At 36.9% G+C, this 27855-nt stretch overlaps 1 protein-coding gene across 4 annotated transcripts in view; it reads left to right on the top strand.

Moving 5' to 3' along the window:
- The window catches only part of PLXDC2 (plexin domain containing 2), a 429167-nt gene that overhangs the window by 215616 nt on the left and 185696 nt on the right, over positions 1 to 27855 (top strand). For all 4 annotated transcript variants that reach the window (XM_007189858.2, XM_057544055.1, XM_028168446.2 and 1 more), the window contains one exon: positions 5731 to 5800. In XM_007189858.2, the coding sequence (XP_007189920.2) occupies positions 5731 to 5800 (70 nt within the window). The remainder of the gene's footprint in view (positions 1 to 5730; positions 5801 to 27855) is intronic.

Here is a 27855-nt window from a genome sequence, read left to right as displayed (position 1 = left end):
TTTGAAATTGTCTTTGGAAAACATAACACCAATCTCACTTTGTCAATCATCATCATCATCACCATCATCATCCCACCTATTTGACAGCTTCAAGATACAAACATGTGCCCTGCAAACATGAAATGATTTGAATGATTAAAAATAAAATGTTAAAATATATGTATAGCAATTAATGATTCATCCATGAGTTTATTCTTAAATAAATGGATACTGCCCATATTCTCTGGACCCTTGGCTGTCATGAACTCATGAGATCAGCAGTTCCTAAAAGAGTAGTTACTACTAATTTTTTTCCCACAAGCTGCTTTCATCAAGACTATACCTTATAAAGATGAAATCAAGGCTGGGGGAACCAGAAAAGTATAACCTTATTACTGTAAATAAGAAGCTGTCTTAAAACAAAAGGCAGTTTTTATTAATGACTTTTTAAATGGCTTTAGGATTATAAATGTGCCCACTCCAGATTCTTAACCTAATAGTTTCTGTCTTCAAGGTCTTACAAGCATTGACTAATTAATTTATGTTTGTAATACCACTGAGAAATAGGCAAACAAGTTAACCTGGAATAGAGTTTACATAGGATTATAATTCTTGTGTTATTAAGAAAGAATTAGCAGAGATCATAATAATTAGTCAGAAGCCGGATGGTGATAGGCATAAGAAAAATATGTAAAAGAGGCAGTAAGTGGGGCTTCCCTGGTGGCGCAGTGGTTGAGAATCTGCCTGCCGATGCAGGGGACACGGGTTCGAGCCCTGGTCTGGGAAGATCCCACATGCCGTGGAGCAACTGGGCCCGTGAGCCACAACTACTGAGCCTGCGCGTCTGGACCCTGTGCTCCGCAACAAGAGAGGCCGCGGTAATGAGAGGCCCGCGCACCGCGATGAAGAGTGGCCCCCACTTGCCGCAACTGGAGAAAGCCGTCACACAGAAACGAAGACCCAACACAGCCAAAAATAAATAAATAAATAAATAATAATTTAAAAAAAAAGAGGCAGTAAGAGGTGGGGACGTACTTAGAGATCTGTGAGTATGGCCCTAATTGCCTCTGATGGTCTGTTCCCAGCAGTGATTCCGCGTGGCATGCTGTGAGGGAGCATGAGGTGGTTTTAAAAGTCACAGTCATACATGGCTGTACCTGCCATAAATTTGCAACAGACCACCTAGGACCTATCTATATACTTCTGCAAACTTTTCAAAGCATGCTTCATAAATTTCTTCTCCCCCCTGTGATACTTCCTATGCTTGTCTCAAAATTATTGATACCCCTCCTTTCAAATAGTCAGCTTTCTGCGGAGTGTAAGGAATTAGCAAATTCAATTGATTTTATTTATGCCACACATGCTTGTTAAAATTTCACTTCTGAGTTTTCATTTTATATTTCGCCCTGTTAATTCATTTAATGTGTCTTCACATGACAATTTTTCCTAAACGCTTCTTCCTTTTACCTTAGATATTTCTTATGGGATGAGATCCAAGATAGGAAAATGTTCACCATTTGTGTCATATACATCAATTAAGTCAACTAAATTTCAAGATTACGTTTCTTTTGGTTTACAGTGGCTTTTTGTGACAATGTCCAGGGTTCTGTTAGCCTTTTTGATTGCAGAAAGGTCCTTTGTTGCATTTACAATTTGGGTTTTTTTTTTTAATTATATAGTTAAAGGATACGTAATTAATTAGTGACACAGCAAGTCTTCTCACACCTAACCAAAATAACTCTTCTTCCTGTATTCATCATTTCAGTTGGTGGATTATGGTCCACCAGTCACCCAGCTAGAAACCTGTCCTACATTCTAGACTGCTCTTCCCTGCTCCCAACTTTTATGTACAATTAATCACGATCCTTCCAGTTTTACTTTCTACATATATTTTCACAATCCCTTCCACTCCCATGCCTTCAGGTCTCATCTGGCTAGCTTCTGGTGATTCCTTTTAAAGAGTTTCAATGCCATCTCCTCTGGGTTAGGTGTTCTCTCCGGGTCCTTTCTCTGACCCTGCCTGGTCCTATTTGTTTATCCTTCCGTGTTGCTCTCCTGCACCATCTTCTGAATTCCTTGAAGGAAGAAACTGGGTGGGACTTACTGTATGATGTTCAGACCCTGATTTAGTGCCTGGTACATATAAGGTGTTGAATAAATGATTTCTGACTGCATGAATGAATGAATGAACAAATAAAACTTTCCTTTAGCTCCCTCCCCCAATGCCTGTTTTATATACCATACTGAGATAAAATAATGATCCAATTACCCAGAGGGTAATTATACTGAATATATAATAAATTAGCTTAAAGCCCTTCATGAAATTCTAGTGCTTAATGATTTTTGTTTATGTTTCAGTAGTTTGTGTGTGTGTGTGTGTGTGTCTGTGTTTGTATGTGTTTTAAGGAGGGATGATAATTTTCAAAAATTTACCTTTAAGTGTGACACTTCTTATCACTTTATTTTCAATAGCTCAGTAATTAAGAGCATTGCCTTTGTTGTCTTTCAAATCTGGGTTTAAATTTTGGTTTCCCACTTGGGCCATTCTTAACCACCCTGATGCTGAGTTTCACTTTGAAGCAGTTAAAATCTGAACCCCATGCAGTTGTTTCATGTGTGCATGTATATAGAGAGAATGCTAGGTGAGATACAGTAGGAAGTATAACTTGGGCTAAGAAGTCACGGTAGGACTCTGAGGAAGTGACACTTCGCAGTCCCTCTTGATGCTTTGCCCCATATCCCTTCTGCCTCCCTGAGTTCACTTGAAGCTGTGGGAGGCAGCTTCTAATATACTAGCAACTCCCCAGATCAAGTGCTGTGGCTCTTCTTTCTGCCTGAGGGTAAGCAAGGGTAATCCTGGGGAAGGGGGGATTCAACTGCCCACAGGAGCACCTTTGATCAACAGGAGATAGGAGTTGATGGATAAGTAGCCCAACCTCCTAACCTCCAATGAGATGATTCTGAGGCATATTTTCCCTACTCTTTCTCAGAAGGTCTCCAAGAGGAGACCTGGCTATAGTGGTAACACATCCAATAACTGTTACTAGTTTTTCTCTTTTCCTTGTATCACTTTTCCCACTTCCTTTAGCAAATGCTTCCTCGGATCACCTTCCAAGCAAATTATGTGCTCCAAGTCCTTATGTCAGGTTTGGAGTACCAACCAAACTAAGCCAAGGCTTAAAGAATATGGGAGCCATAACCAACCAAGGTTGAGAGACCCTTACAGTCAGAAGAGACATCATGTTGAAGTACCAGAGCCCAGGGTTAAGGGTGGCAGTTTCAAGGAACTAAAAGTTATTCTAGAAGGCTGGCCTGAGCAGAAAATATGAAGGGAGAATCATAAGGTAGGAGAGACCAGTTAGTGGTGGGTTTAGAACTCGTTTTCACTATTTTGGCATGATTCCAGGGTCAATGGGATTCTAGATTGAATGATTTCAAGTGGGGGAGTGATATGCTAGATAGTATGGTGAATGAATTCCAGGGAAAATGGACACCTGTCCAAGACACTTGTGAGCAAGTTATTGTGATAAAAGTGATCTATACTTGGGGAAGGGTGTCAGTAGTACCTGGAGAGAAATGGGTAGATTTCACAACTATTGAGAAGGTAACACCTTTCTAAACTGTCATTGCTATTATCAGTGTGAAGCAGGCCATGGTGATAACTAAGGTAAGCTGGTCATTTAAACAGGGAAACATTTCAATCATTGATGTTGTGCTTCAGGATAATATATCAGCAGTTTTTCCTTGAGAACTTATTTACTTCTCAAAAACAGTCTTTAACTTATGTATTTGTTTATCTCAATTTTATTCTAAAATATTTAAACATTTGTTGTGGCTGAGAAATTGTCATATTCCCCTGGTTCATCTTTGATATGTTAGTGATAGATGTTTAAACCAAACTCTTATTCTGGAAGTGAGCATGCCAAAGGGCTGTAAATTTTACCGATTTGCTCATGAGCATGGAAATAAATTAGAATGATGGAGAACAGTGTACTACAGCAAGTGCCTTTATAAAATTATGTCTGACCTTTTCTTTGCGATATATGATTTTGCCACTGAAGCTTTTATGTTAGGGTTAGTAGTAACCACTCATTTCAGTTAGTGCAGTGAAACTAGGTTTTGTTGTTCCCATTAGTCAGCATAAAATAAAAACGAAGATAAACCCTTTCTGAAGATGCAGCTTGCATTAAAAAGGAAAGAAAAAAAACCTAATTGAAAGTCACTGTAAATTTTGAATGATTAATATCATGCCAAATAAGTCATTAGAAATCTCTGATGGATATAAAAAAGCAATCATTTGCACAATTGGAAAGAGCTAAATTTAATCTAGCTATAATTCTCTATTTTTTTTAATTTGTATATTGGGAGAGATATGATATAGAAATCGTTGAATTTTAACATAATAACCTTTTACTTTAGGTGGTTTGTACATGCTATTAGGCTCTGAATCAGCCAATTAATTTCCCTATGGATCCTTTTATTTCAGCTGATCACCTTTGTTATAGCTCCCTGTTTTTCTTGTTTCTTGCCTAATAATAATATATCTGGTTCATATCATTTCAAACATACAAAAACTCTAGGGTTTCTTTTTCTTTGTTTTGCTTTGTTGTGTCTTGTTTTATCTTACTATCTATCTGTCTATCTATCTATCTATCTATCTATCTATCTAAAGAAAGATATATTATAAATATATATATATCCAAAGCTTCAGATCCCTTTTTAGAAAAAAGAGGGGCAAAATTTATGAACTTTCTTCCTAAGTCTCTCCAGTTTTCCTCTCTACAAAGTAAAAGTAGCTTTCTAGTAACCAGCAATTTTTTATTCTTTGATTCTGTGCTTTTAAAAGTGGACATAAAACGGTTGACCCTTGAACAACCCTGGGGGTTAGGGCTGCCAATCCCCGCACATTTGAAAATCCACACGCTGGTATCTCTGCCTCAAAAATAAAGAAAGTGACAAATGACTCACCCAAGGGCTGGATAGAATCAGGACTCAAACCCTAGTTCTTTTGATTTCATATATTGTGATCTCTAATCAGACTTTTCTCAACACTTGGATAATTTAAAGATCTGTAAAATGAAAACACAGGTACTATATTTAGTGGAAAAAAATGCCTCATAAGTGGAACTGGCCAACGCAATTCAAACCCTTGTTGTTTAAGTGTCATCTGTATCCTGAATCTGGGGAATTTATTGCATCTTAAAAATACAAATATCTGCAGGTCTAGATCTGTAGGTGCAAAATATCATGTTCCGTAAAATTGCCTTTTGTTCTGGGATGTACAGAAGATAAATTGAATACACAATTTTGTAAAATAAAATATATATTTTTTTAAATTCAGTGAAACTTGACAGATAACATGCTCTACTATTTTGGAGAAGATTAATCAAACTAAAAAGAACCCTAAAATTATCGTGATGGCTGACCTACTTTGTAGTGGACAACTGAAAGGCAGTGGTGATGTTAAAGAGAATAGCTTGATTCAGAGTTGAAACTTCTAGATTCCCTTTGTAACTGAAGAACAGATCAACAGACCACAACAGCACTACTTTATTCTTTTCACATACTTTAAACATTTAATTACCAGGGGAAAAAATCTTTCTTTCCATCCAAGATTCAGGTTCTAATAGTCAACTACAATAATAGTGGTGCAAAGTAGAAGCATCATTTTTTTTAGGTGGAAGGCTCTTCATTTTACATTTACTATTATGCACATTATTGATTTTCTTTTCTGGTTGTTATTCCTTGCAGAGAGTGAATCTGTCCTTCGATTTTCCATTTTATGGCCATTTCCTACGTGAAATCACTGTGGCAACTGGGGGTAAGTGGTTTTCTACCCATTCACTCTAAATAATCTACAGTTTCACTACAGTTACTATTTTTAATTTACTCCATATTTCAAAAGGGACATTTATTGGGAAAACCATTGTCTTCTATCACAAAGTCATGGGTATAAATAAAACCTAAGAAAGAATATAGCTATTGGGAAAACTTTTCTGCAGAAAGAATGTAGTTATAATAATTTTCAGCTTAGATTCATCTCTGCTTTCTTTCCAAGTTTTATTTCATTTTTGATAATATGGAAGACTGCATGAAAACGAACAGAGCTTAGAAAGAAAAGGTGCTTAAGAAAGCTATGGAAGTATTTTCATTTTCTTTTAATTTATATAGTTGATCGATATAAATTTATTTATATATCAATATATACATTCACATTCAAAACCACATTATATTCACTTTAGTTATTTGGTTGGTTTTTTTTTTCCCCCCTTTAATGCCACCTAAGTTGACTGACAACTCATTTGAGTTTAAAAAATAAACACTGAAATTCAGTTTGAATTCTCTTCATTTTATTTTTCTCCACAAACTTTGGAGGTTAGTTTAGAGATTAGCAATAGCCTAGAAAGGCAATTAGCATTTTTTATAGTGTATCCCAGGAGTGAGAAAAATTTAATCCTTGATCGCTACTAGCAGAAATAAGCAAAATGCCAGAGAATATTGCTGCTTGCCTAACATGGAGTGATAGAGAAAGTAGAAGAATGAGAGAAAAACATAAAAATGGAAGAGTAAGTAAAGAAGCAAGTTAAAAGAAATCCATAGATATGATGAAAAGTCTGTGGATGACCCAAGCCTAAAGCACCACAGATCAGAGTCCCTTTCCTTCACTGGGTTTTATTATTGGTCTTCTGCTTGGTATGGGAACCATGTTGGTCACTATTACCATATTTCAGTATAAGACTTAGAAGGTATGTAGGATTCAGAAAAAGATTTGTAGTCAGAAATACCAATAAGCAAATAAAAGTTCTGAGTACCATCTCTGAACACTGGTAAATAAAGCTGCCTCTGCCTTAGGATTGTGTAGCCTAGTGGACTATTAGACAAAGTGAAGCAGAATGTGGGAGTTCCTTAGAAAATACAAATGATGACATTTGTATTTTGAAAACATCTTATTTGTAGATATTTGTAAACATCTGTGAGAATCCTTTAAGACTTTATAGAGAAATTATTATTTAAGATATTTCTTGAAGGAAGTTATAATTTCTGTGATTATGTAGGGAAGGAAGAGTAAGTCACAGGGAAGAATATCTTGAATAAATACTATACAGAAGAGGAAATTGGTGGAATATGTTTGAGATAGTAAATAATTGAGTTTGAATGAAGCTGGGTGTAGCTTTACAAAAAATATTAAGATGTGAAAAGTAGTTTGGGACAATTTTATAACTGCCTCAAGGGTCAATCTGAGTCAATAGTCCTTAATTAGATAAGCAATAAATGTAAGAAGCTGAACCAAGATATTTTGTAATGCTTTAAGTATAAAAAACTGAAGTTAGTACACATAATAGGAAGAATATTGCAGTAGTTTGTGTGACAAATATTGAGGGCCTTGCTGATTCTGAGGCTTCAAACGAAGGGAGAGAAATGATGCTATTAGCAAAATTTACAACTCTAAGCAGAAGAGCTGGTTTTAGGGAAAAACAATGGCTTCAGTTCAGAAACTATTACATTTGTGTAAAAAAAGGACTATATATAAGTAAAATTTACACAAGGACCATGTCTTTATGAGCTCACCGTGTATTTCTGTGCTAGTATAGTGCCAGGCATTTAATAGACATTTTAATTAATGTGTTGAAAGACTGAATGGAAAGAAGAAAGGTAAATTGAAAGATTGCCCCTATAAGCCGTGGATTACCTCACATCTGCTCACATGTTTGAAGTATGATATGAGCATGGTTATCTTATAATATGAATATTAGGCATGTTTTCTGACACTTAGGTTACCGGTGTTCCACTGAATTTTTAAAAGTGAATTATTAATCACATTTGTTCAAAATCTGTACACACTGGTGAAAATATGGGCAGCTTTGCATTTTCTGTGTCTCAAATCGTTTTATCTTTAAAAGTCTTGTCAGTGATACAGCCAATATGAAGTGAGATTTCCCTTAGCTGAGTTGGTAGGAAAAACCCCAAACAGATGGCTATATCATGTTTACTGCTTCAAAGTACCATTTTTCTTTGAAAAGATCCTCAAAGTAAGTGAAAAATCTGGTGTCTTGAATGATCTCTATCTTCTTTGAAGAAAACACTAATGTAAAGAAACCTTTTTTATTTTTTGCTTAAGAAATGCTAGTATGGCACTTGCATATCTAAATCTATACCCTTTTCAGAGAGGCACAACTGAGATAATTTAGACATTGACCTGGGTTTCTCCAAAATGGAACCAGAATCTCCTGTAAAAGTTTTCAGCTAAACAAATAGCTTGTCTACACTTCCATTGTTTATTTATTCAATCAGTATTGGTTGAGCCCCTACTGTGTGAAAGACATGATACTTTGGTTTGTACAGAGAAGAATAAACTGTTGTTCCTCCAGGAGCTTAGAATCTAAGAGGAAGGAGTATATGACTAAGCAATAAGACAAGGTTGACTGTGAGTATTGGAGGAGCAGAAAGTTGCTCCAAGAGGAGATCATTCTTATTGGGTGAATCAACAGGTTTGTGAAAGAGCTAACATTTGACGCTGGCCTTAAAGGACGGTGGAATTTTAGCAGGCAAAGAAGCAGGTTGAAAAGAGGTGAAGAGGGAAGGGACATTCTAGACAAGGGGATGCTGAGCTAAGTGACAGTGCTGAGCCCATACTGAGCATATTTGGAGGTCTGTCAAGTGAATCTGTTTATCTTGAATGGAGACTCAGAGTAAGAGTCTAGTGAAGGGGAGATGGGAAGAGTGATGTAAAATACTTTGAACTTTAGACACTTGGATGATATCCAGTAAGTATTGGGTTTCTTTGAGTAAAGAACAGATCTGGCCTAATCTGGCAGTGGAGGACAGGGTAAGGTTAGGCAGTTAAAGTCAAAGAAAGAAGCAAGGTTTTCAATACTTCTACATCGATTATAGTGCCTGAAGCCAGTGAAGGGCACATCATTTGAGTTGTTTGATCAAGGTTTTCAGCCAAAAGGATTCATTAGGACACAGGTGAGTAAAGCTAAGAACAGCTTGGAAGACTTCTGAATCATAGATTTTCAACAGGTCTCTTCTGATTATCTAGGTTTTATAAGCAGATAAACCTACCTGACAAAGGTTCATCATCTTACAAATCTTGAAAAAGTTATAAACCATGAAAGGCTTGGGAGAAAAATGGAAACCAGAAGTCAGATTAAATAAAGTTGACTGAAGACCATTGCAAATAGACAAGGGACTGGGATTTTTAAGTAGGAACACATTGGTTTCTATGAAACTGAAATGAACAGAGATATTCTATTGACTGTCAGTTCTCTTTGAATGTCTCTGCAAATTCCTCTTGAACCTGTTTCTACGTTGGATTTAAGATAAAGAAAGTGAAATGTTAAAGCGCATATTTTAAATCACAATTCCCTTCATTCCTACCTCACCGCTTCCGCATTTCCCATGCCTCCTTAAAATCTCTCTCTCTCCACAAAGACACTAATTTTGACTAAGATGAACTTAGACAATGTCTTGTGTTATTGCTAGGATCAATGCCATTTCAAAACAGAGTAGTTTAAAAATACAGATATATGCATAATTTACTGTGACCCATCATTGTGTGTGTATGTGTAATATATATACATATATATTTCATTGTGAGTAAAATTAAGTTTCTAGTTAAAATGTAAATAAAAATCAAATATCCGGTCATTTATTTATAAACTACAAAAATGAATCTTTGCTTATTAAGCATTATAATTTTCAAAAGCTTCAGTCATCCATACAAATAATGTACACAATGAATTGGAAATACCATCTTATTTTTTGGTTCCCTGGCAGCAAATCTGAAAGCATTCTTTCATCTTTCTATTTAAAAAATATGTCAGAATACAAATATTCCAGGCATTAAAAAACTAGTCCTCCGTGCATTTTGTACAGATACTTCCATTAAACGTACCACTAAGTTGTGTTGTTTGCATATCACACTGCCTTTTATTACCTTTCCATATGAATACTTTAACTGATTCTTTTTAAATCTTAGGCTGATAAAGTGATTTTTTAAAAGCTTCAAAACGTAGATTTATGTGTGAGGATTTGATTTTTTAATTCTTGCAACCATAACTAGTAATAATATTTTTCTCATGAGTCCATCAGGGGCACTACATATAACTAAGATGAGAGGAAAATGGGAGGTGGGAGAGGGTGGTAAATGATGCCTGTTATAATGGGAGAGAGAAAAGTTGACATTATCCAGATAATTCTGGCCCTCAAATTTTAAGTATGTAGACAGATGCTGATTCAAAATTAAAATAGTGTGTGGAATTGCAAGCAAGTTGCACGTGAGATTAGGAATCAAAGATGACGTGAATTAAAAGGATAATAATGAACAGGTATTACTTAACCTTGTTTATGTGAAGGATTTGCCCTCCTTTCCTTTCTACGTGAATTTCTAGTTGGAGATTTAGATTTTTTTGTCAGGATATGAAAAGTTTTATTGAGAAGCCTACTTCACACACATCTTTTCTTTTTCCAGTTTGATATAATTGACATACAGCACTGTATAAGATGTCAATTTTAGTTCTATTTTATTTTCTTTGCCCCATGATAACTAATAAAATGTAAAATGTTCACTAAGTAATCAGTGTTTAGTATCTGAAAAGTTAATACATGGCACTAAAAAAGATCAAACAAACAAAAGTAAATATATACAGTCGGCCCTCCATATCTGTGGGTACCATGTCCAGGGATTCAACCAACTGCAGATTAAAAATATTCGAAAAAAAAACATTTTTGGAAACTTCCAAGAAGCAAAACTTGAATTTGCTGTGAGCTGGCAACTATGCATAGTATTTACATTGTATTCACAACTATTTACATATCATTTACATTGTATTAAGTATTATACAACCTAGAGTTAATCTAAAGTATGTGGGAGGATATGTGTAGGTTATGTGCAAATACTATACCATGTTATATAAGGGACTTGAGCATCCAGGGATTTTGGTATGGGGGTAGGGGGTGTGTCCTGGAGACTGAGGAACAACTGTGTCTCCTTTCTTCCCATGCCTCCTAGTCTACTAGTACTCCTCTCAAGGGAGAAAAAAAGTTACTCTTTGAGCTATGGTATCTTAAATTCAAATTTAGACTAATTTCCTATATCTTGTCAATATTCATTTGTTTCCTCTCCCCCTTTAAGTCACCAATAAAAGAAGTTAAAAAAATAGTGCATGTTATTTTGATTGGGTTTTGAAGAAGTATATTACCCAATCTTCCAGCTTCATTTTTATTTTTGCTTTCAAATAGCAATACTTTAATTGTGGTTCCAAATAATATTTCATGCTTTGTAGAGGTACTTGATTAATAAGTTATAAAAGGCTTTTTTTTTTAATCAGTCATGAATTTTATACACATCACTGTATACATGTCAATCCCAATCGCCCAATTCAGCACACCACCATCCCCACCCCACCGCAGTTTTCCCCCCTTGGTGTCCATACGTTTGTTCTCTACATCTGTGTCTCAACTTCTACCCTGCAAACCGGTTCATCTGTACCATTTTTCTAGGTTCCACATACATGTGTTAATATACTATATTTGTTTTTCTCTTTCTGACTTACTTCACTCTATATGACAGTCTCTAGATCCATCCACGTCTCAACAAAAGACGCAATTTCGTTCCTTTTTATGGCTGAGTAATATTCCATTGTATATATGTACCACATCTTCTTTATCCATTCGTCTGTCGATGGGCATTTAGGTTGCTTCCATGACCTGGCTATTGTAAATAGTGCTGCAGTGAACATTGGGGTGCATGTGTCTTTTTGAATTACAGTTTTCTCTGGGTATATGCCCAGTAGTGGGATTGCTGGGTCATATGGTAATTCTATTTTTAGTTTTTTAAGGAACCTCTATACTGTTCTCCATAGTGGCTGTATCAATTTACATTCCCACCAAGAGTGCAAGAGGTTTCCCTTTTCTCCACACCCTCTCCAGCATTTGTTGTTTGTAGATTTTCTGATGATGCCCATTCTAACTGGTGTGAGGTGATACCTCATTGTAGTTTTGATTTGCATTTCTCTAATAATTAGTGATGTTGAACATCTTTTCATGCGCTTCTTGGCCAACTGTATGTTTTCTTTGGAGAAATGTCTATTTAGGTCTTCTGCCCATTTTTGGATTGAGGTGTTTGTTTAATATTGAGCTGAATGAGCTGTTTATATATTTTGGAGATTAATCCTTTGTCCGTTGATTCGTTTGCAAATATTTTCTCCCATTCTGAGGGTTGTCTATTTGTCTTCTTTATGGTTTCCTTTGCTGTGCAAAAGATTTGAAGTTTCATTAGGTCCCATTTGTTTATTTTTGTTTTTATTTCCATTACTCTAGGAGGTGGATCAAAAAAGATCTTGCTGTGATTTATGTCAAAGAGTGTTCTTCCTATGTTTTCCTCTAAGAGTTTTATAGTATCCGGTCTTACATTTAGGTCTCGAATCCATTTTGAGTTTATTTTTGTGTATGGTGTTAGGGAGTATTCTAATTTCATTCTTTTACATGCAGCTGTCCAGTTTTCCCAGCACCACTTATTGAAGAGACTGTCTTTTCTCCATTGTATATCTTTGCCTCCTTTGTCATAGATTCATTGACCATAGGTGCGTGGGTTTATCTCTGGGCTTTCTATCTTGTTCCATTGATCTATGTTTCTGTTTCTGTGCCAGTACCATATTGTCTTGATTACTGTAGCTTTGTAGTATAGTCTGAAGTCAGGGAGTCTGATTCCTCCAGCTCCGTTTTTTTCCCTCAAAACTGCTTTGGCTATTCGGGGTCTTTTGTCTCCATACAAATTTTAAGATTTTTTGTTCTAGTTCCGTAAAAAATGCCATTGGTAATTTGATAGGGATTGCATTGAATCTGTAGATTGCTTTGGGTAGTATAGTCATCTTCACAATATTGATTCTTCCAATCCAAGAACATGGTATATCTCTCCATCTGTTGGTATCATCTTTAATTTCTTTCATCAGTGTCTTATAGTTTTCTGCATACAGGTCTTTTGTCTCCCTAGGTAGGTTTATTCCTAGGTATTTTATTCTTTTTGTTGCAGTGGTAAATGGGAGTGTTTCCATAATTTCTCTTTCACATTTTTCATCATTAGTGTATAGGAATGCAAGAGATTTCTGTGCATTAATTTTGTATCCTGCAACTTTACCAAATTCATTGATTAGCTCTAGTAGTACTCTGGTGGCATCTTTAGGATTCTCTATGTATAGTATCATGTCATCTGCAAACAGTGACAGTTTTACTTCTTCTTTTCCAATTTGTATTCCTTTTATTTCTTTTTCTTCTCTGATTGCCGTGGCTAGGACTTCCAAAACTATGTTGAATAACAGTGGTGAGAGTGGACATCCTTGTCTCGTTCCTGATCTTAGAGGAAATGCTTTCAGTTTTTCACCGTTGAGAATGATTGCTGTGGGTGTGTCATATATGGCCTTTATTATGTTGAGGTAGGTTCCCTCTGTGCCCACTTTCTGGAGAGTTTTTGTCATAAATGGGTGTTGAATTTTGTCAAAAGCTTTTTCTGCGTCTATTGAGATGATCATGTGGTTTTTATTCTTCAATTTGTTAATATGGTGTGTCACATTGATTGATTTGCGTATATTGAAGAATCCTTGCATCCCTGGGATAAATCCCACTTGATCATGGTGTATGATCCTTTTAATGTGTTGTTGGATTCTGTTTGCTAGTATTTTGTTGAGGATTTTTGCATCTATATTCGTCAGTGATATTGGTCTGTAATTTTCTTTTTTTGTAGTATCTTTGTCTGGTTTTGGTATCAGGGTGATGGTGGCCTCATAGAATGAGTTTGGGAGTGTTCCTTCCTCTGCAATTTTTTGGAAGAGTTTGAGAAGGATGGGTGTTAGCTCTTCTCTAAATGTTTGATAGAATTCACCTGTGAAGCCATCTGGTCCTGGACTTTTGTTTGTTGGAAGATTTTTAATCACAGTTTCAATTTCATTACTTGTGATTGGTCTGTTCATATTTTCTGTTTCTTTCTGGTTCAGTCTTGGAAGGTTATACCTTTCTAAGAATTTGTCCATTTCTTCCAGGTTGTCCATTTTATTGGCATAGAGTTGCTTGTGGTAGTCTCTTAGGATGCTTTGTATTTCTGCGGTGTCTGTTGTAACTTCTCCTTTTTCATTTCTAATTTTATTGATTTGAGTCCTCTCCCTCTTTTTCTTTTTTTTTTTTTTTTTTTTAATTTTATTTATTTACTTATTTATTTATGGCTGTGTTGGGTCTTCGTTTCTGTGTGAGGGCTTTCTCTAGTTGCAGCAAGTGGGGGCCACTCTTCATCACGGTGCGCGGGCCTCTCACTATCTTGTTGCGGAGCACAGGCTCCAGACGCGCAGGCTCAGTAATTGTGGCTCACGCGCCTAGTTGCTCCGCGGCATGTGGGATCTTCCCAGACCAGGGCTCGAACCCGTGTCCCCTGCCTTGGCAGGCAGATTCTCAACCACTGCGCCACCAGGGAAGCCCTCTCCCTCTTTTTCTTGATGAGTCTGGCTAATGGCTTATCAATTTTGTTTATCTTCTCAAAGAACCATCTTTTAGTTTTATTGATCTTTGCTATTGTTTTCTTTGTTTCTATTTCATTTATTTCTGCTCTGATCTTTATGATTTCTTTCCTTCTGCTAACTTTGGGTTTTGTTTGTTCTTCTTTCTCTAGTTCCTTTAGGTGTAAAGTTAGATTGTTTACTTGAGATTTTTCTTGTTTCTTGAGGTAGGCTTGTATAGCTATAAACTTCCCTCTCAGAACTGCTTTTGCTGCATCCCATAGGTTTTGGATCGTCGTGTTTTCATTGTCATTTGTCTCTAGGTATTTTTTGATTTCCTCTTTGATTTCTTCAGTGATATCTTGGTTATTTAGTAACGTATTGTTTAGCCTCCATGTGTTTGTGTTTTTTACATTTTTTTCCCTGTAATTGATTTCTAATCTCATAGTGTTGTGTTCAGAAAAGATGCTTGATATGATTTCAATTTTCTTAAATTTACTGAGGCTTCATTTGTGACCCAAGATGTGATCTATCCTGGAGAATGTTCCGTGCGCACTTGAGAAGAACGTGTAATCTGCTGTTTTTGGATGGAATGTCCTATAAATATCAATTAAATCTATCTGGTCTATTGTGTCATTTAAAGCTTCTGTTTCCTTATTTATTTTCATTTTGGATGATCTGTCCATTGGTGTAAGTGAGGTGTTAAAGTCCCCCACTATTATTGTGTTACTGTCGATTTCCTCTTTTATAGCTGATAGCAGTTGCCTATGTATTGAGGTGCTCCTATGTTGGGTGCATATATATTTATAATTGTTATATCTTCTTCTTGGATTGATCCCTTGATCATTATGTAGTGTCCTTCCTTGTCTCTTGTAACATTCTTTATTTTAAAGTCTATTTTATCTGATATGAGTATAGCTAGTCCAGCTTTCTTTTGATTTCCATTTGCATGGAATATCTTTTTCCATCCCCTCACTTTCAGTCTGTATGTGTCCCTAGGTCTGAAGTGGGTCTTTTGTAGACAGCATATATATGGGTCTTGGTTTTGTATCAATTCAGCAAGCCTGTGTCTTTTGGTTGGAGCATTTAATCCATTCACATTTAAGGTAATTATCAATATGTATGTTCCTATGACCATTTTCTTAATTGTTTTGGGTTTGTTTTTGTAGGTCCTTTTCTTCTCTTGTGTTTCCCACTTTGAGAAGTTCCTAGCATTTGTTGTAGAGCTGCTTTGGTGGTGCTGAATTCTCTTAGCTTTTGCTTGTCTGTAAAGCTTTTGATTTCTCCATCAAATCTAAATGAGATCTTTGCCAGGTAGAGTAATCTTGGTTGTATGTTCTTCCCTTTCATCACTTTAAGTATATCATGCCACTCCCTTCTGAGTTGGAGAGTTTCTTCTGAGAAATCAGCTGTTAACCTTATGGGAGTTCCCTTGTATGTTATTTGTCATTTTTCCCTTGCTGCTTTCAATAATTTTTCTTTGTCTTTAATTTTTGCCAATTTGATTACTATGTGTATCGGCGTGTTTCTCCTTGGGTTTATCCTGTATGGGACTCTCGGCGCTTCCTGGACTTGGGTGGCTATTTCCTTTCCCATGTTAGGGAAGTTTTCGACTATAATCTCTTCAAATATTTTCTCTGGTCCTTTCTCTCTCTCTTCTCCTTCTGGGACCCCTACAATGCGAATGTTGTTGCATTTAATGTTGTCCCAGAGGTCTCTTAGGCTGTCTTCATTTCTTTTCTTTCTTTTTTCTTTATTCTGTTCTGTGGCAGTGAATTCCACCATTCTGTCTTCCAGGTCACTTATCCGTTCCTCTGCCTCAGTTATTCTGCTATTGATTCCTTCTAGTGTAGTTTTCATTTCAGTTATTGTATTGTTCTTCTCTGTTTGTTTGTTCTTTAATTCTTCTCGGTCTTTATTAAACATTTCTTGCATCTTCTCGATCTTTGCCTCCATTCTTATTCCGAGGTCCTGGATCATCTTCACTATCATTATTCTGAATTCTTTTTCTGGAAGGTTGCCTATCTCCACTTCATTTAGTTGTTTTTCTGGGGGTTTATCTTATTCCTTCATCTGGTACATAGCCCTCTGCCTTTTCATCTTGTCTATCTTTCTGTGAATGTGGTTTATGTTCCACAGGCTGCAGGATTGTAGTTTTTCTCACTTCTGCTGTCTGCCCTCTGGTGGTTGAGGCTATCTAAGAGGCTTGATGGGAGGCTCTGGTGGTAGGTAGAGCTGACTGACTCCAGATACTTCTAATTTAATAGTTTTGTTATGGTGCCTCTGACTCATTAAAATGCTGCTAGTGTTGGAGGGTCTCCTGCAGAGGCAGGGGGTGGCTGTGGCTCACCATGGGGACAAGGACACTGGCAGCAGAACTTCTAGGAAGTACTCCTTGGTGTGAGCCCTCCCAGAGTCTGCCATTAGCCCCAGCAAAGAGCTATAAAAGGCTTTTTAACAGCAGAAGAGAGTTAGTTATTACTCATGATGATTGATTTATAAATACCAACCCCACCATCTTTCAAGTATATAACCTCATATAACAGAACTTGATTGCCTCCATTAACCTTCTGAATCTAGTGAAAAGGTAAATGGAATTATTTTGTATTATTATTATCATTATATTATTATGTGTATCTGGAGATCTGATACATGAAGGGAAGTGCTGAAGGGATAGAAGCTGGACAAAAGTAAATCCATTCCAATTTGGTTCACTAATTTAAAGTAACAAACTCAAGTCTCGAAGATTCCTGGAGAGAAAGATAAGTTATGTGATGTCTGCTTTGCTGTGTCTGAGTGATTCTCTGGATATACCTCCTGAAAGTTCATCTCACCTGTCCTCCTTGATAATTTACTCCCCCAAACTGTCTAGTGTCCCACAGTAGATTCAGCAGATTCACCAGCATTACTACATTTCCCTGTGGCTTTATGAATTGTGTATTCCACAAGCCCTTTTATTTCTGCTGTGTATCCACATGTCATATTTCATCAGCACTGGGTCCTTGGGATTGGGGGTGAAGTGTAGCTGGAGATTAGAGCAACAGGAGACCCAGAGAGGGGCCACCCAGGAGATAGACTTGAGTCAATATGAAAAACAGCAGAAGCAGAAATGTGGGTAGAAAGGAGGACAATTATAGAAAAACAAAAAAAAGAGAGGATCATTGGTACACGGTGGATAAGCCATGATTAGTGACAGGAATGGGGGAATGTTGATCCATCAAAATGAGAGTCTGGGTAAAAAGCAGATTCTCCAGGCTCAGCCCCTTCCATCACCATAACAACCACAGAGGAGTCTACCGATCACTCCTCTGGAAAACACCGTTTAGCCTCTTGTGGATCCAGGCTTTGTTTGAAACATTTGTGAATACTTAGCTTTCCTCCTTTCCTAGTCACTGCATCAATAATTCAGATAAATAACAGTATTACATAGATGCTCAAATACATCACCCAATTGAAAACAAAAGGAGTCTAGGTGAGGCTAGTAAAGTAACAAAGTACAGCAACTGTTCTGACATTGTCCAATCCTGGAAAGGGGAGAAAAATACTAAGTGAGGCAGGATTGACTTTGGACTCTGGACATTTCAGGAATAAGTTCAAAAGAGTTCTATTCCTACAGAAGCCAGCAAATGAAATTCATTTTCTTCGAGAAGCAGTCTGGTATCTAGATTAAGATAAGTAGACTCTTGAATCAGAATGTGGGTCTTCATAAGTAACACCAGTCAGAGCTATTGTGATCTTCAGTAAATTACTTAATCTCTCCCACCTCAGTTTCCCAATCTGTAAAACAGCATAATAAAAGTTCCTAGTTCATAAGGATTTTTGTCAAGAGTTAACAAAGTAATATGTGTTATTAATACCTATTTCATAGAAAATACTATAAAAACAGCATATATTATTACTATCCTTTTTTATATGTATTTTTTTTTCTCTTTTATTCCTTTTCAAAATACATTTTCTGTAAAGCTGTGCTTGCTTGTTAGTTTGTCTGTTGTTTCCTTTGATGGCATGATCCATAGCTCAGGGGGTGTTTAGGGACTTAATTCTTCATTATCGCCTTTTAAAGTCTGGCTCATCCATTCATGACTGGGAGGTATAAGAGTGTTTAGATGACTTGGGATATCCTCTTTCTCAGCATGGGTATATCTGTCATCTCTAAGTACACTGCAGAATCTCCTCTAAAGGCCTCCCAATGCTGTGACTGTATCTGAAAGTCTTACAAAATTTAGCAATTTTGTAACACATGGCAGAAGAATCTTGAAATGTTTCTCTGTGATATTATGGGTCATAACTGGGTAACAGGCATTATTATAATCAGCAGAGCATGCATATCTTTATGCTTCTTATTCTACCCTTTGTAGAACAAGAACTTTAAGGACAAGTCATCAAAGCATAAAGTTAGTTATGGGTAAAATGATGGGGATGGGGATGGACGTTCCCCTGGTGCATCTAGTTTGCCTTTCATAGACTTGAGATTCGATTAATTGCTAATAATTCAACTTGAAAATATATTGAAGACCCAATCCTAAAGGAAAAATTAAATATTTGTTTAGTTAAGTTTATATGCGATGTTTTGCCTTTGAATTAGGAGACGGATTTCTTTATGTGCACCTGTTATGTCAATGCTAACCTTTATTATCAGGATCTTTCCCTATTTTTTGTTTTTTAATACATCACAGAAAACTAGTAGGTATAATACAGAAGCAACTCAAAATTGTGTTCTGACTTCAACTGATACAGCTCTGGAGCTGAGACATATTATTAAAAAGAATAGGTCTAAATAAATATTTTGTTGGCTATTTCTTTTTTAAATTTTTTTATTTTTATAAATTAATTAATTAATTAATTTATTTATTTATTTTTGGCTACGTTGGGTCTTCATTGCTGTGCGCGGGCTTTCTCTAGCTGCGGCGAGCGGGGGCTACTCTTCGTTGCGGTGCGCAGGCTTCTCATTGCAGTGGCTTCTCCTGTTGCGGAGCACAGGCTGTAGGCGTGCGGGCTTCAGTAGTTGTGGCTCACGGGCTCAGTAGCTGTGGCTCACGGGCTCTAGAGCGCAGGCTCAGTAGTTGTGGCGCCCGGGCTTAGTTGCTTCGCAGCATGTGGGATCTTCCCAGACCAGGGCTCAAACCCGTGTACCCTGCATTGACAGGTGGATTCTTAACCCCTGCGCCATCAGGGAAGTCCCTTGTTGGCTGTTTCTAATAGGATTATGGTGGATTTAGATTACCTTGTTGATATGACTAGCCTGAAGGCTACAGAGAGATTTTCATTTTATCTGCTGGAATTATTGTTCAAAGGAGAGGTTTCTGCTGAAGGCAAAGAAAATGGGGGAAAAAGAAATTTTTAATTGCTTTATTATCAATTTCCACAGCTCCTTTAAAAAAACAAGCATCTTTTAGTTAATAGCTTGTAGAGAAAATCAATAGTACTTTTAGATTACTCCAGGAAAATAGAAAGAGTACAAGAATTTGGAACAATTAGATTTTTCAAATAAATAAATAAATAAGTAAAAATAAACCAAAACTGTATAAGTGATAAAAATGAAACGTCTTTTAATTTTTTAAAAATTGTGGTAAACATACATAGCAAAAGATTTAGCATACTATTTATGAAGTCTAGCCATTGAGCTCAGCTCTGAATAATTTTATTTCTCCTGTTATTCTTTTTAAGTGTTAATCTCTTTAGATAACTTATCAGTTTCCTCCAAAATGCCTTCAAAAGACAACTTTTTCCCAGAACTTTATACCAGTACATTCTTGTAAGCAGAGTTTACTGTTCTTAGTAGGTGGCAGAGAGAAAAAAACTATTCCATTAGAGAAATATTTGTGAAGGTCACAGCCCAAAGACACAGGCCCATTAAAGGCTGAGAAACTTCTAAAATTGAAACACAAAGAGAAAAAAGAATGGAAACAAAAATAGAACACCCAAGAACTATGGGATAATAATAAAAGATGTAACATACACATAATTGGAATATCAGCAGAGAGAAAAGAAGAACAGAGCAGAAGAAATATTTGAAATAATAATGGCCAAGAACTTTCCAAAATTAATGACGGACCCCAAACCAGGAAGCTCAGAGAACACCAACCTGACAAAAAGCACAACTGGACACACCAGTTTCAAACTGCAAAAAACACAAAGGCAAAGAGAAATTCTTGAAAGAAGTCAGAGAAAACCACACCTTCCTACAAAGTACCCAACCAGTGCTCCTTAAAACTGTCAAGGTCATCAAACAAGAAAATTCTGAGAAACTGTCACAGCCAAGAGGAGCCTCGGGAGACATGATAACTAAATATGATGTGAAGCCCTGGATGGGATCCTGGAGTATAAAAAGGACATTATGTAAAATTAGGGAAATCTGAATAAGGTTACTTAATAATTCAGGTAATAATTATGTATCAATATCATTTCATTAATTTTGACCAAGATATGGTCATACTAATGACATACTAATGTAAAGTGTTAATAGTATGAGAAACCAATGGAAAGACTCTGCACTATCTTTGCAACTTTTCTCTGAATCTAAACCTATTTATAGTAAAAAATTTATTTAAAAAAAAAAAAGGAAACATAAGTGACTGCAAAATATATGGAACAATGTGTAATCATACTCCTAATAAGAGAAATGCAAATTAAAACAACAATGAGATATTATTTCTACTTGTGATTTATAAAGATTTTTAAAAAGCAAGTTTTATAAAGCAATAATTTTTCTAGGGTATGGAGAAAAATGTAGTCTCTTAGTTATAATCTATTAAAATATAAAATATATAACCATCATTTCTACTTCTAAAAATGTACCCAGTAGGTACACTCACATGGGTGTGAACTAATGTATAAGACTATCCATTGCTAAAGATTGAAAACAACCTGAATATCTGTCAGTAAGGATGTTCAAGTTGTGGACAGATAAAATAAATTATCATGCACTCACAGAGTGGAATTCCATGTACCCATAAGCAGAATGAATAACTCCAAGCATCTAGTGAAGAAAGCAAGGTGCAGAACAGTGTTACATACATATATGTGTGCATGTGTATGTTTACAGACAGATATATTTAAACATGCCTAAACTAATTCTTAAATAATTTGAAGGAAACATACATATGCTTTCAAGTGCATAGAGAAATCACTGGAAAGATATACAACAAACTATTTGTTACCCTTAAAGAGGAGAATTGATGGCTTGCTGGAAATCAGGAATAAGGAGACATAAATTTGACAGTCATCTCTGCATTTCAAATTATTACTTTGTTCATGTATTATCCTTTCAAACACTATTAGTATTTAGCATTCTTATTGGTAAGAATTGATAGGGAATAAATTCCTGAAGTGCATATGTTTGTTTTGATTTTGTATAATTTTATAATAGATACTTATTTCAAAAAGTGAAAATTTAAGAGTATAAAATATAAATCTTGTTTCATAATTATTTTTTATTTCCAAATTTCTTATGTTTTAGAGTTTCAGGTAGTAAAATTTGTTTGTGAAATTGCCATTTTTATTGAGTGTTCATTTAAATTGTTTATTGAAGGGTTTATCAATATATCTAAAGTTCCTGAGGATAAACCTGAATTAACATCAAACTGCTGAATGTGACATTGTAAGAAGGTCAGAAAAAAAGATTTGGGTGATTCTTGGTTTAAATGTATCGGCCATATTAAGAAGGGTAGATATCCCCATCTAATTAATCAACACATATTTTTATGTTATTAACAACGATTTATTTAACAATATAGTAGTTAGAAACCAAGAACAAATCCCTGAGTATTTTCTAAGGAGAAATAGGAAAATGTAAGTGTTTGTATCTGTGAACTGAATAGCTGTGTCCCTCCCCAAGTTCATATGTTGAAGCCCTACTCCCCAAGTTCATGTATTATCCTTTCAAACACTATTTGAAGCCCTAACCCCCTGTGTGAGTGTATGTGGACATGAGGCCTCTAAGGAAGTAATTAAGGTTAAATGAGGTCATAAGGGAGGGGCCCTGATTCAATAGGATTGGTGTCCTTATGAGAAGAGACTCCAGTGAGCTCACTCTCACCCTGTTTGCACTCAGAGGAAAGGCCATGTGAGGACTTAGCAAGAAGGTGGCCACATCTGTAAGCCGGGAAAAGAGTCCTCAACACAAACCAAACCTTGCTGGATCCTTGATCTTGGACTTTCCAGCCTCAAGAACTGTGAGAAAATAAATTTCTGTTGTTTAAACCACCCACCTATGATATTCAGTTATGGGAGCCTGAGTCTGCTAATACAGACGTCCAAGGGACTTAATGACTTTGGGCTTTAAACTAGGCAGGAGTCAAACTCCAGAAGTATAGATTTTCTGGACCAAAGTGATATTAAGTTCTTGGCAATGTCCTGATTCTGAGTAACCTGTCCCTTGGCCAAGGTATAAGGAGCAGAGCCAGCCTCTGAGAAGCAGAAGCCTGGCTGGGTTTCAGGGCTGGCCACAGCATGGTGGTAGAATGAGAAGGGCAGTAATACTTTCCTGAAGCCAAAGCAGAGAATCATTCAGAATAACCAAGACACCCTGTGGAAGGTGGGTAGATCACTCCTCAGTGAAGGTGTAAGGTCCAGGGACTAGTGCAGGCCAGAAGGGAAGAATTCCAGACCACAGGATTCCTCCAGAAGGACAGGTATATTCGACAACAGACAGCTGTGGGCTGCCCTCAGTGGATATACTGTTGGACAGAAGGGAAGAATGGCCTGATGGGGCAGCCCACAGACACCTCAGTCGAGTGTGTGGTCGAGAATGTATAGAATGAAGGATTTCGGGACCAGCCACTGGAGGCGCTCATGAAGGTGGTGGTGGAGGTGAGGCATTACGTTAGCTCTCTGTCTGTACAAATATCTATATTGAGAAATCTGTGTCTTTTTAATATGGTCCAGGTGGCTTCTGTATTTCAGTGTATTCCTTGTGTAATAAATAACCTGTCTGTTCTATATACATATAGAATATATAAATTACTTGCCTTTTCTTTCTTGCTTGCTTGCTTTTTTTTTTTTTTTTTTTTTTTTTTGGCTGTGCCACACGGCATGCAGGATCTCAGTTCCCTGACCAGGGATCGAACCCGTGCCCCCCGCATTGGATGCGCGGGGTCTTAACCACTGGACCGCCAGGGAGGTCCCTACTTGCCTTTCAATACACGTATAGATGGTACACCGCTCAGGTCAAGGACACAAGCATGCATTTCTTTTCCCTCTAGAGGTGATGGGTTGTTAGGGCAGTGGTTGATCCTACGGCATTTCGCCTGTGGTTTGGCACCGTTAGTACTAGGCTCTCACGTACTGGAGGTGGGGGAGGTAGGGGTGGAGCTGCTATTCAATTCAGTTTAAAAAATCTTATTTTCATAGACTAAACTGCAACTGTGTTTTTCAACACTTCATGCTTAGCAGGTGGCTGCCTTGGAACTGATAAAATGTTAGAATGAATAACAGGTTCTGCCTCAGCATTACCTGGAGTGCTTTTTAAAAATGTGGATATCTGGGTCCCGCACCAGACCTGTGTACAGCAGCTGCTCTAGAATTTCTGCGTTCGAGGGGCAAGTGGTCAGGGACCTGGTTAGAAGATGAGGGCAAGGGAGGGATGCACCTCGAAAAATGGTCTTTAAGCTGAGTTTGCATAGTGTGCACACTCCTTTTTGCATAGATTCTGCTTCATTTTAATAGAAAATTTTTCTAACGTTTCATATTCAAAGTGCATGTAAGATTTATATTTTTAATTAATTATTACTGTTTTATTTGGGGAGGTATCAGAAAGCTGATGTGGATAATGGGGAGTAAAGACTCCATTCCAAACCAACTCTAGACACCGCCACCCTCTTCTCAATTGGACTTCCTGGCATCAGGACCCAGGAATCTGATTTCCAACAATTCTCCAGGTGATCCTCATGTTTATTATGCTTGCTAATGGGACAAAACACATTTTAAGAAACACAGCACTTTTATATAACATCTGGTCAGTGGAGACTCTGTAGTAAAAACGAACTTATAAAAATCTTTCTACTTACACCATCAAGAGAGCAATTAGAGTTTTCAGGCATAAATTCAACTACAGCTGCCTATAAACCATAAAAGGAAAATAAGTCGCTACTCATCCCTAGATAGCAGATCTAATTACTTTCTTGTAAGAGTTTGCTTGACAGGTCAAGATTTAGACTACACAGCACAGGATTGTTCTTACAAGGCTCAATGTCACCTCTGCTTTGTGTCTGTCTTCCAGAGTTTTTCACTAGGGATGTGTACTTGTTATTTTCACTTTTTTGTTGTCTGGCAGTATTTAAAGACAGTTTGTGACTGATGTCTTTCATTAACTTTTCCCTAAAACTGTGTTCTAAGCAACAATATGGTTTATCCCCTCCCGCCCCATGCTTTGTTATGCTGTTTTCTTTAGGTTATAAGGGCGTTCTGTATATTCATATCAGCATTTCCACAACACAAAGTGTAGTTGACAGTCTCCTCTTAGCTTGGTCCAAATGCAGAATGTCAGGTGGCCTCTGCAAGTTAACATTATAGTTCTGTGCCATGCGGGTGAGAAATCAAAAGGGGGATAGAAGAGAAGGATTTTATTTTTTCCCTTCAGTGATTCAATAAGACAGTATCTGTCACAACCACCTCGGTCAAATAACCCATTCTCTAATCTCCAAGATATACAGGCAGCTCATGCAGCTCAATATCAAAAAAAACCCCAATCCAAAAATGGGCAGAAGACCTAAATAGACATTTCTCCAAAGAAGATATACAGATTGCCAACGAACACATGAAAGGATGCTCAACATCACTAATCATTAGAGAAATGCAAATCAATACCACAATGAGGTATCACCTCACTCCAGTCAGAATGGCCATCATCAAAAAATCTACAAACAATAAATGCTGGAGAGGGTGTGGAGAAAAGGAAACCCTCTTGCACTGTTGGTGGGAATGTAAATTGATACAGCCACTATGGAGAACAGTATAGAGGTTCCTTAAAAAACTAAAAATGGAACTACCATTCGACCTAGCAATCCCACTACTGGGCATATACCCTGAGAAAACCATAATTCAAAAAGGGACATGTACCACAATGTTCATTGCAGCTCTATTTACAATAGCCGGGACATGGAAGCAACCTAAATGTCCATCAACAGAGGAATGGATAAAGAAGATGTGGCACATTTATACAATGGAATATTACTCAGCCATAAAAAGAAATGAAACTGCATTATTTGTAGTGAGGTGGATAGACCTAGAGTCTGTCATACGGAGTGAAGTTAAGTCAGAAAGAGAAAAACAAATACCGTATGCTAACACATATATATGGAATTTTTTTAAAAATGGTTTTGATGAACCTAAGGCAGGACGGGAAAAAAGACGCAGACGTAGAGAATGGACTTGAGGACACAGGGAGGGGGAAGGGGAAGCTGGGACAAAGTGAGAGAGTAGCATTGACATATAGACACTACCAAATGTAAAATAAATAGCTAGTGGGAAGCAGCCGCATAGCACAGGGAGATCAGCTCGGTGCTTTGTGACCACCTAGAGGGCTGGGATAGGGAGGGTGGGAGGGAGGCTTAAGAGGGAGGGGATATGGGGATGTATGTATACATATAGCTGATTCACTTTGTTATACAGCAGAAACTAACACAACACTGTAAAGCAATTATACTCCAATAAACATGTAAAAAAACCAAGTAACCCATTCTCAAAGTGAACAACATTTGTAGTAGCTTCTTGAAAAATCAAGCCTGCGGGTACAACAGAACACAACTTCAGAGAAGTGACGTAAACACCAGTCTGAACAAATGCTGTGCCACTTCTGCTCGGCTTACATTAAAAGCAACGCCTTTTCTAAGATTAAAGTCTTTTATACAAAAGCCTTTTGTATCATAAATGGAAGGGAAAAGGATGTATAAAAAAATTACTTTAAAATTCTCAAGGATAAAGAATAAATTCATAATTAAAAAGGAGTTTTCACGAGTTCCCAGTTTTGAAAAGGCAGAATTCAAAACAAAGATGTCCAAAAACTGCCATTTTGCAGTCTTGATTCTGTGACATATCAATCTATTCTGGGTTGTTTGTTCGAATGCACGTGGCCCCAGCGTTTCCTGTGAGAGTCAAATTTGCCACCTCTAGGCTCACGCAGGCCAGCATGGACCCCAGCGTTGTATCCGGAACCGCATATCAGGTTTGTCAGTCCCACTCCCAATGCCTAGGTTTTGGCTTGAAGAGGTTTGTGTGCTGTTCAGCTTGAAGATACTGAGAATCTACCTGTTACTCAGAGAAATATTTAAGACAGTTTATTAACATTGAACACTTAGGGTGAAAATGTTTGGCTCACTGAGTAATTTTTTTTTAATTTGCCAAGTTGTCCATTTTCATATAGTTAAGCACAATCCATCACCTTCATTCCATTTGCCTTACACACAGAGTAGCTTCAAGCCAATAAATATCAATGTTGTCCAGTGAGCTATTTGTTTGTTGAGCTATGTATGTCAAATCCTGAGCAATCTTAAAACCACTGGGGCCTTCTAACCTTAAGTGATTTTTCTTCCTCCAATAGATGCAGTTTGAGTATTTTTAGACCTTGACATTTTGGCAGTCGGATACACTATCCCTGATGAAAAGCCACTTGGTAGCAATGAAAAAATAATTTCTTATCCTAATGAACTTGATAGTTTAAAACTAGGGGCAATATATTAGAGGTTGTTTTAAAAGAAAAAAATAAGCAAGGCTATATCTGGAAGCAGCATTTCTGTTGGTGGACTATAGTTTCCACATCCTGTATTCATTTCATTAGAATCTTTTTATTAATGATTTCTCTACTACTTCTGACATATCCTTAAACCTTCCCAGTGTTTTAATCAAGGATATGTTGGTTCTGGCATTTGGTCACGACAACCTTCCTGTGCTTTAACGCAAATGCTAATGAAATGCATGTCAGCCTGTACAGAATGAAAGGAATGGAGTATATAAATCCCCATAGTACAGACTCATTATTCCTTTTTCTTTTTTCATAAAATCAGAATTGTCTAAACAGCAATGGGTCAAAGAGTGAAAATTTGAATACTTTATAGCGCTAGGGACCTAGGCGGCCTGGAGGTGTTTCAAATCTACTTTAACTGTGTTTCTGACAAGTGGTCCCTAAGTGTAGATTAAGGATTTCTCCTAATGCTGCACTTTCTTTGCCAATGCTTACTTTACATAGCTGCAATGATGGAGCTAAATGTTTCCAATATGTATTAAATTCATTTTTAGTGAAAAACCCTAAGGCAAATGAGAATTTATAGCCTTGCATTTAAGAAGAAAGAATTATGAGTGAATGAGATATTTTTTCTGTGTTGGAAAGAAGTTTTGAGGTTCAACATTTTAGTGAACCTATTGTTAGTTTTAGAGTCTGCTATTTACAAGTAAC

The sequence above is a fragment of the Balaenoptera acutorostrata genome, chromosome 3 (assembly GCF_949987535.1).
Source record: "Balaenoptera acutorostrata chromosome 3, mBalAcu1.1, whole genome shotgun sequence".
In the NCBI taxonomy this organism is placed as follows: domain Eukaryota; kingdom Metazoa; phylum Chordata; class Mammalia; order Artiodactyla; family Balaenopteridae; genus Balaenoptera; species Balaenoptera acutorostrata.
The sequence above is the reverse complement of the archived record's forward strand: the minus strand, read 5'-3'. Positions and strand labels throughout refer to the sequence as shown.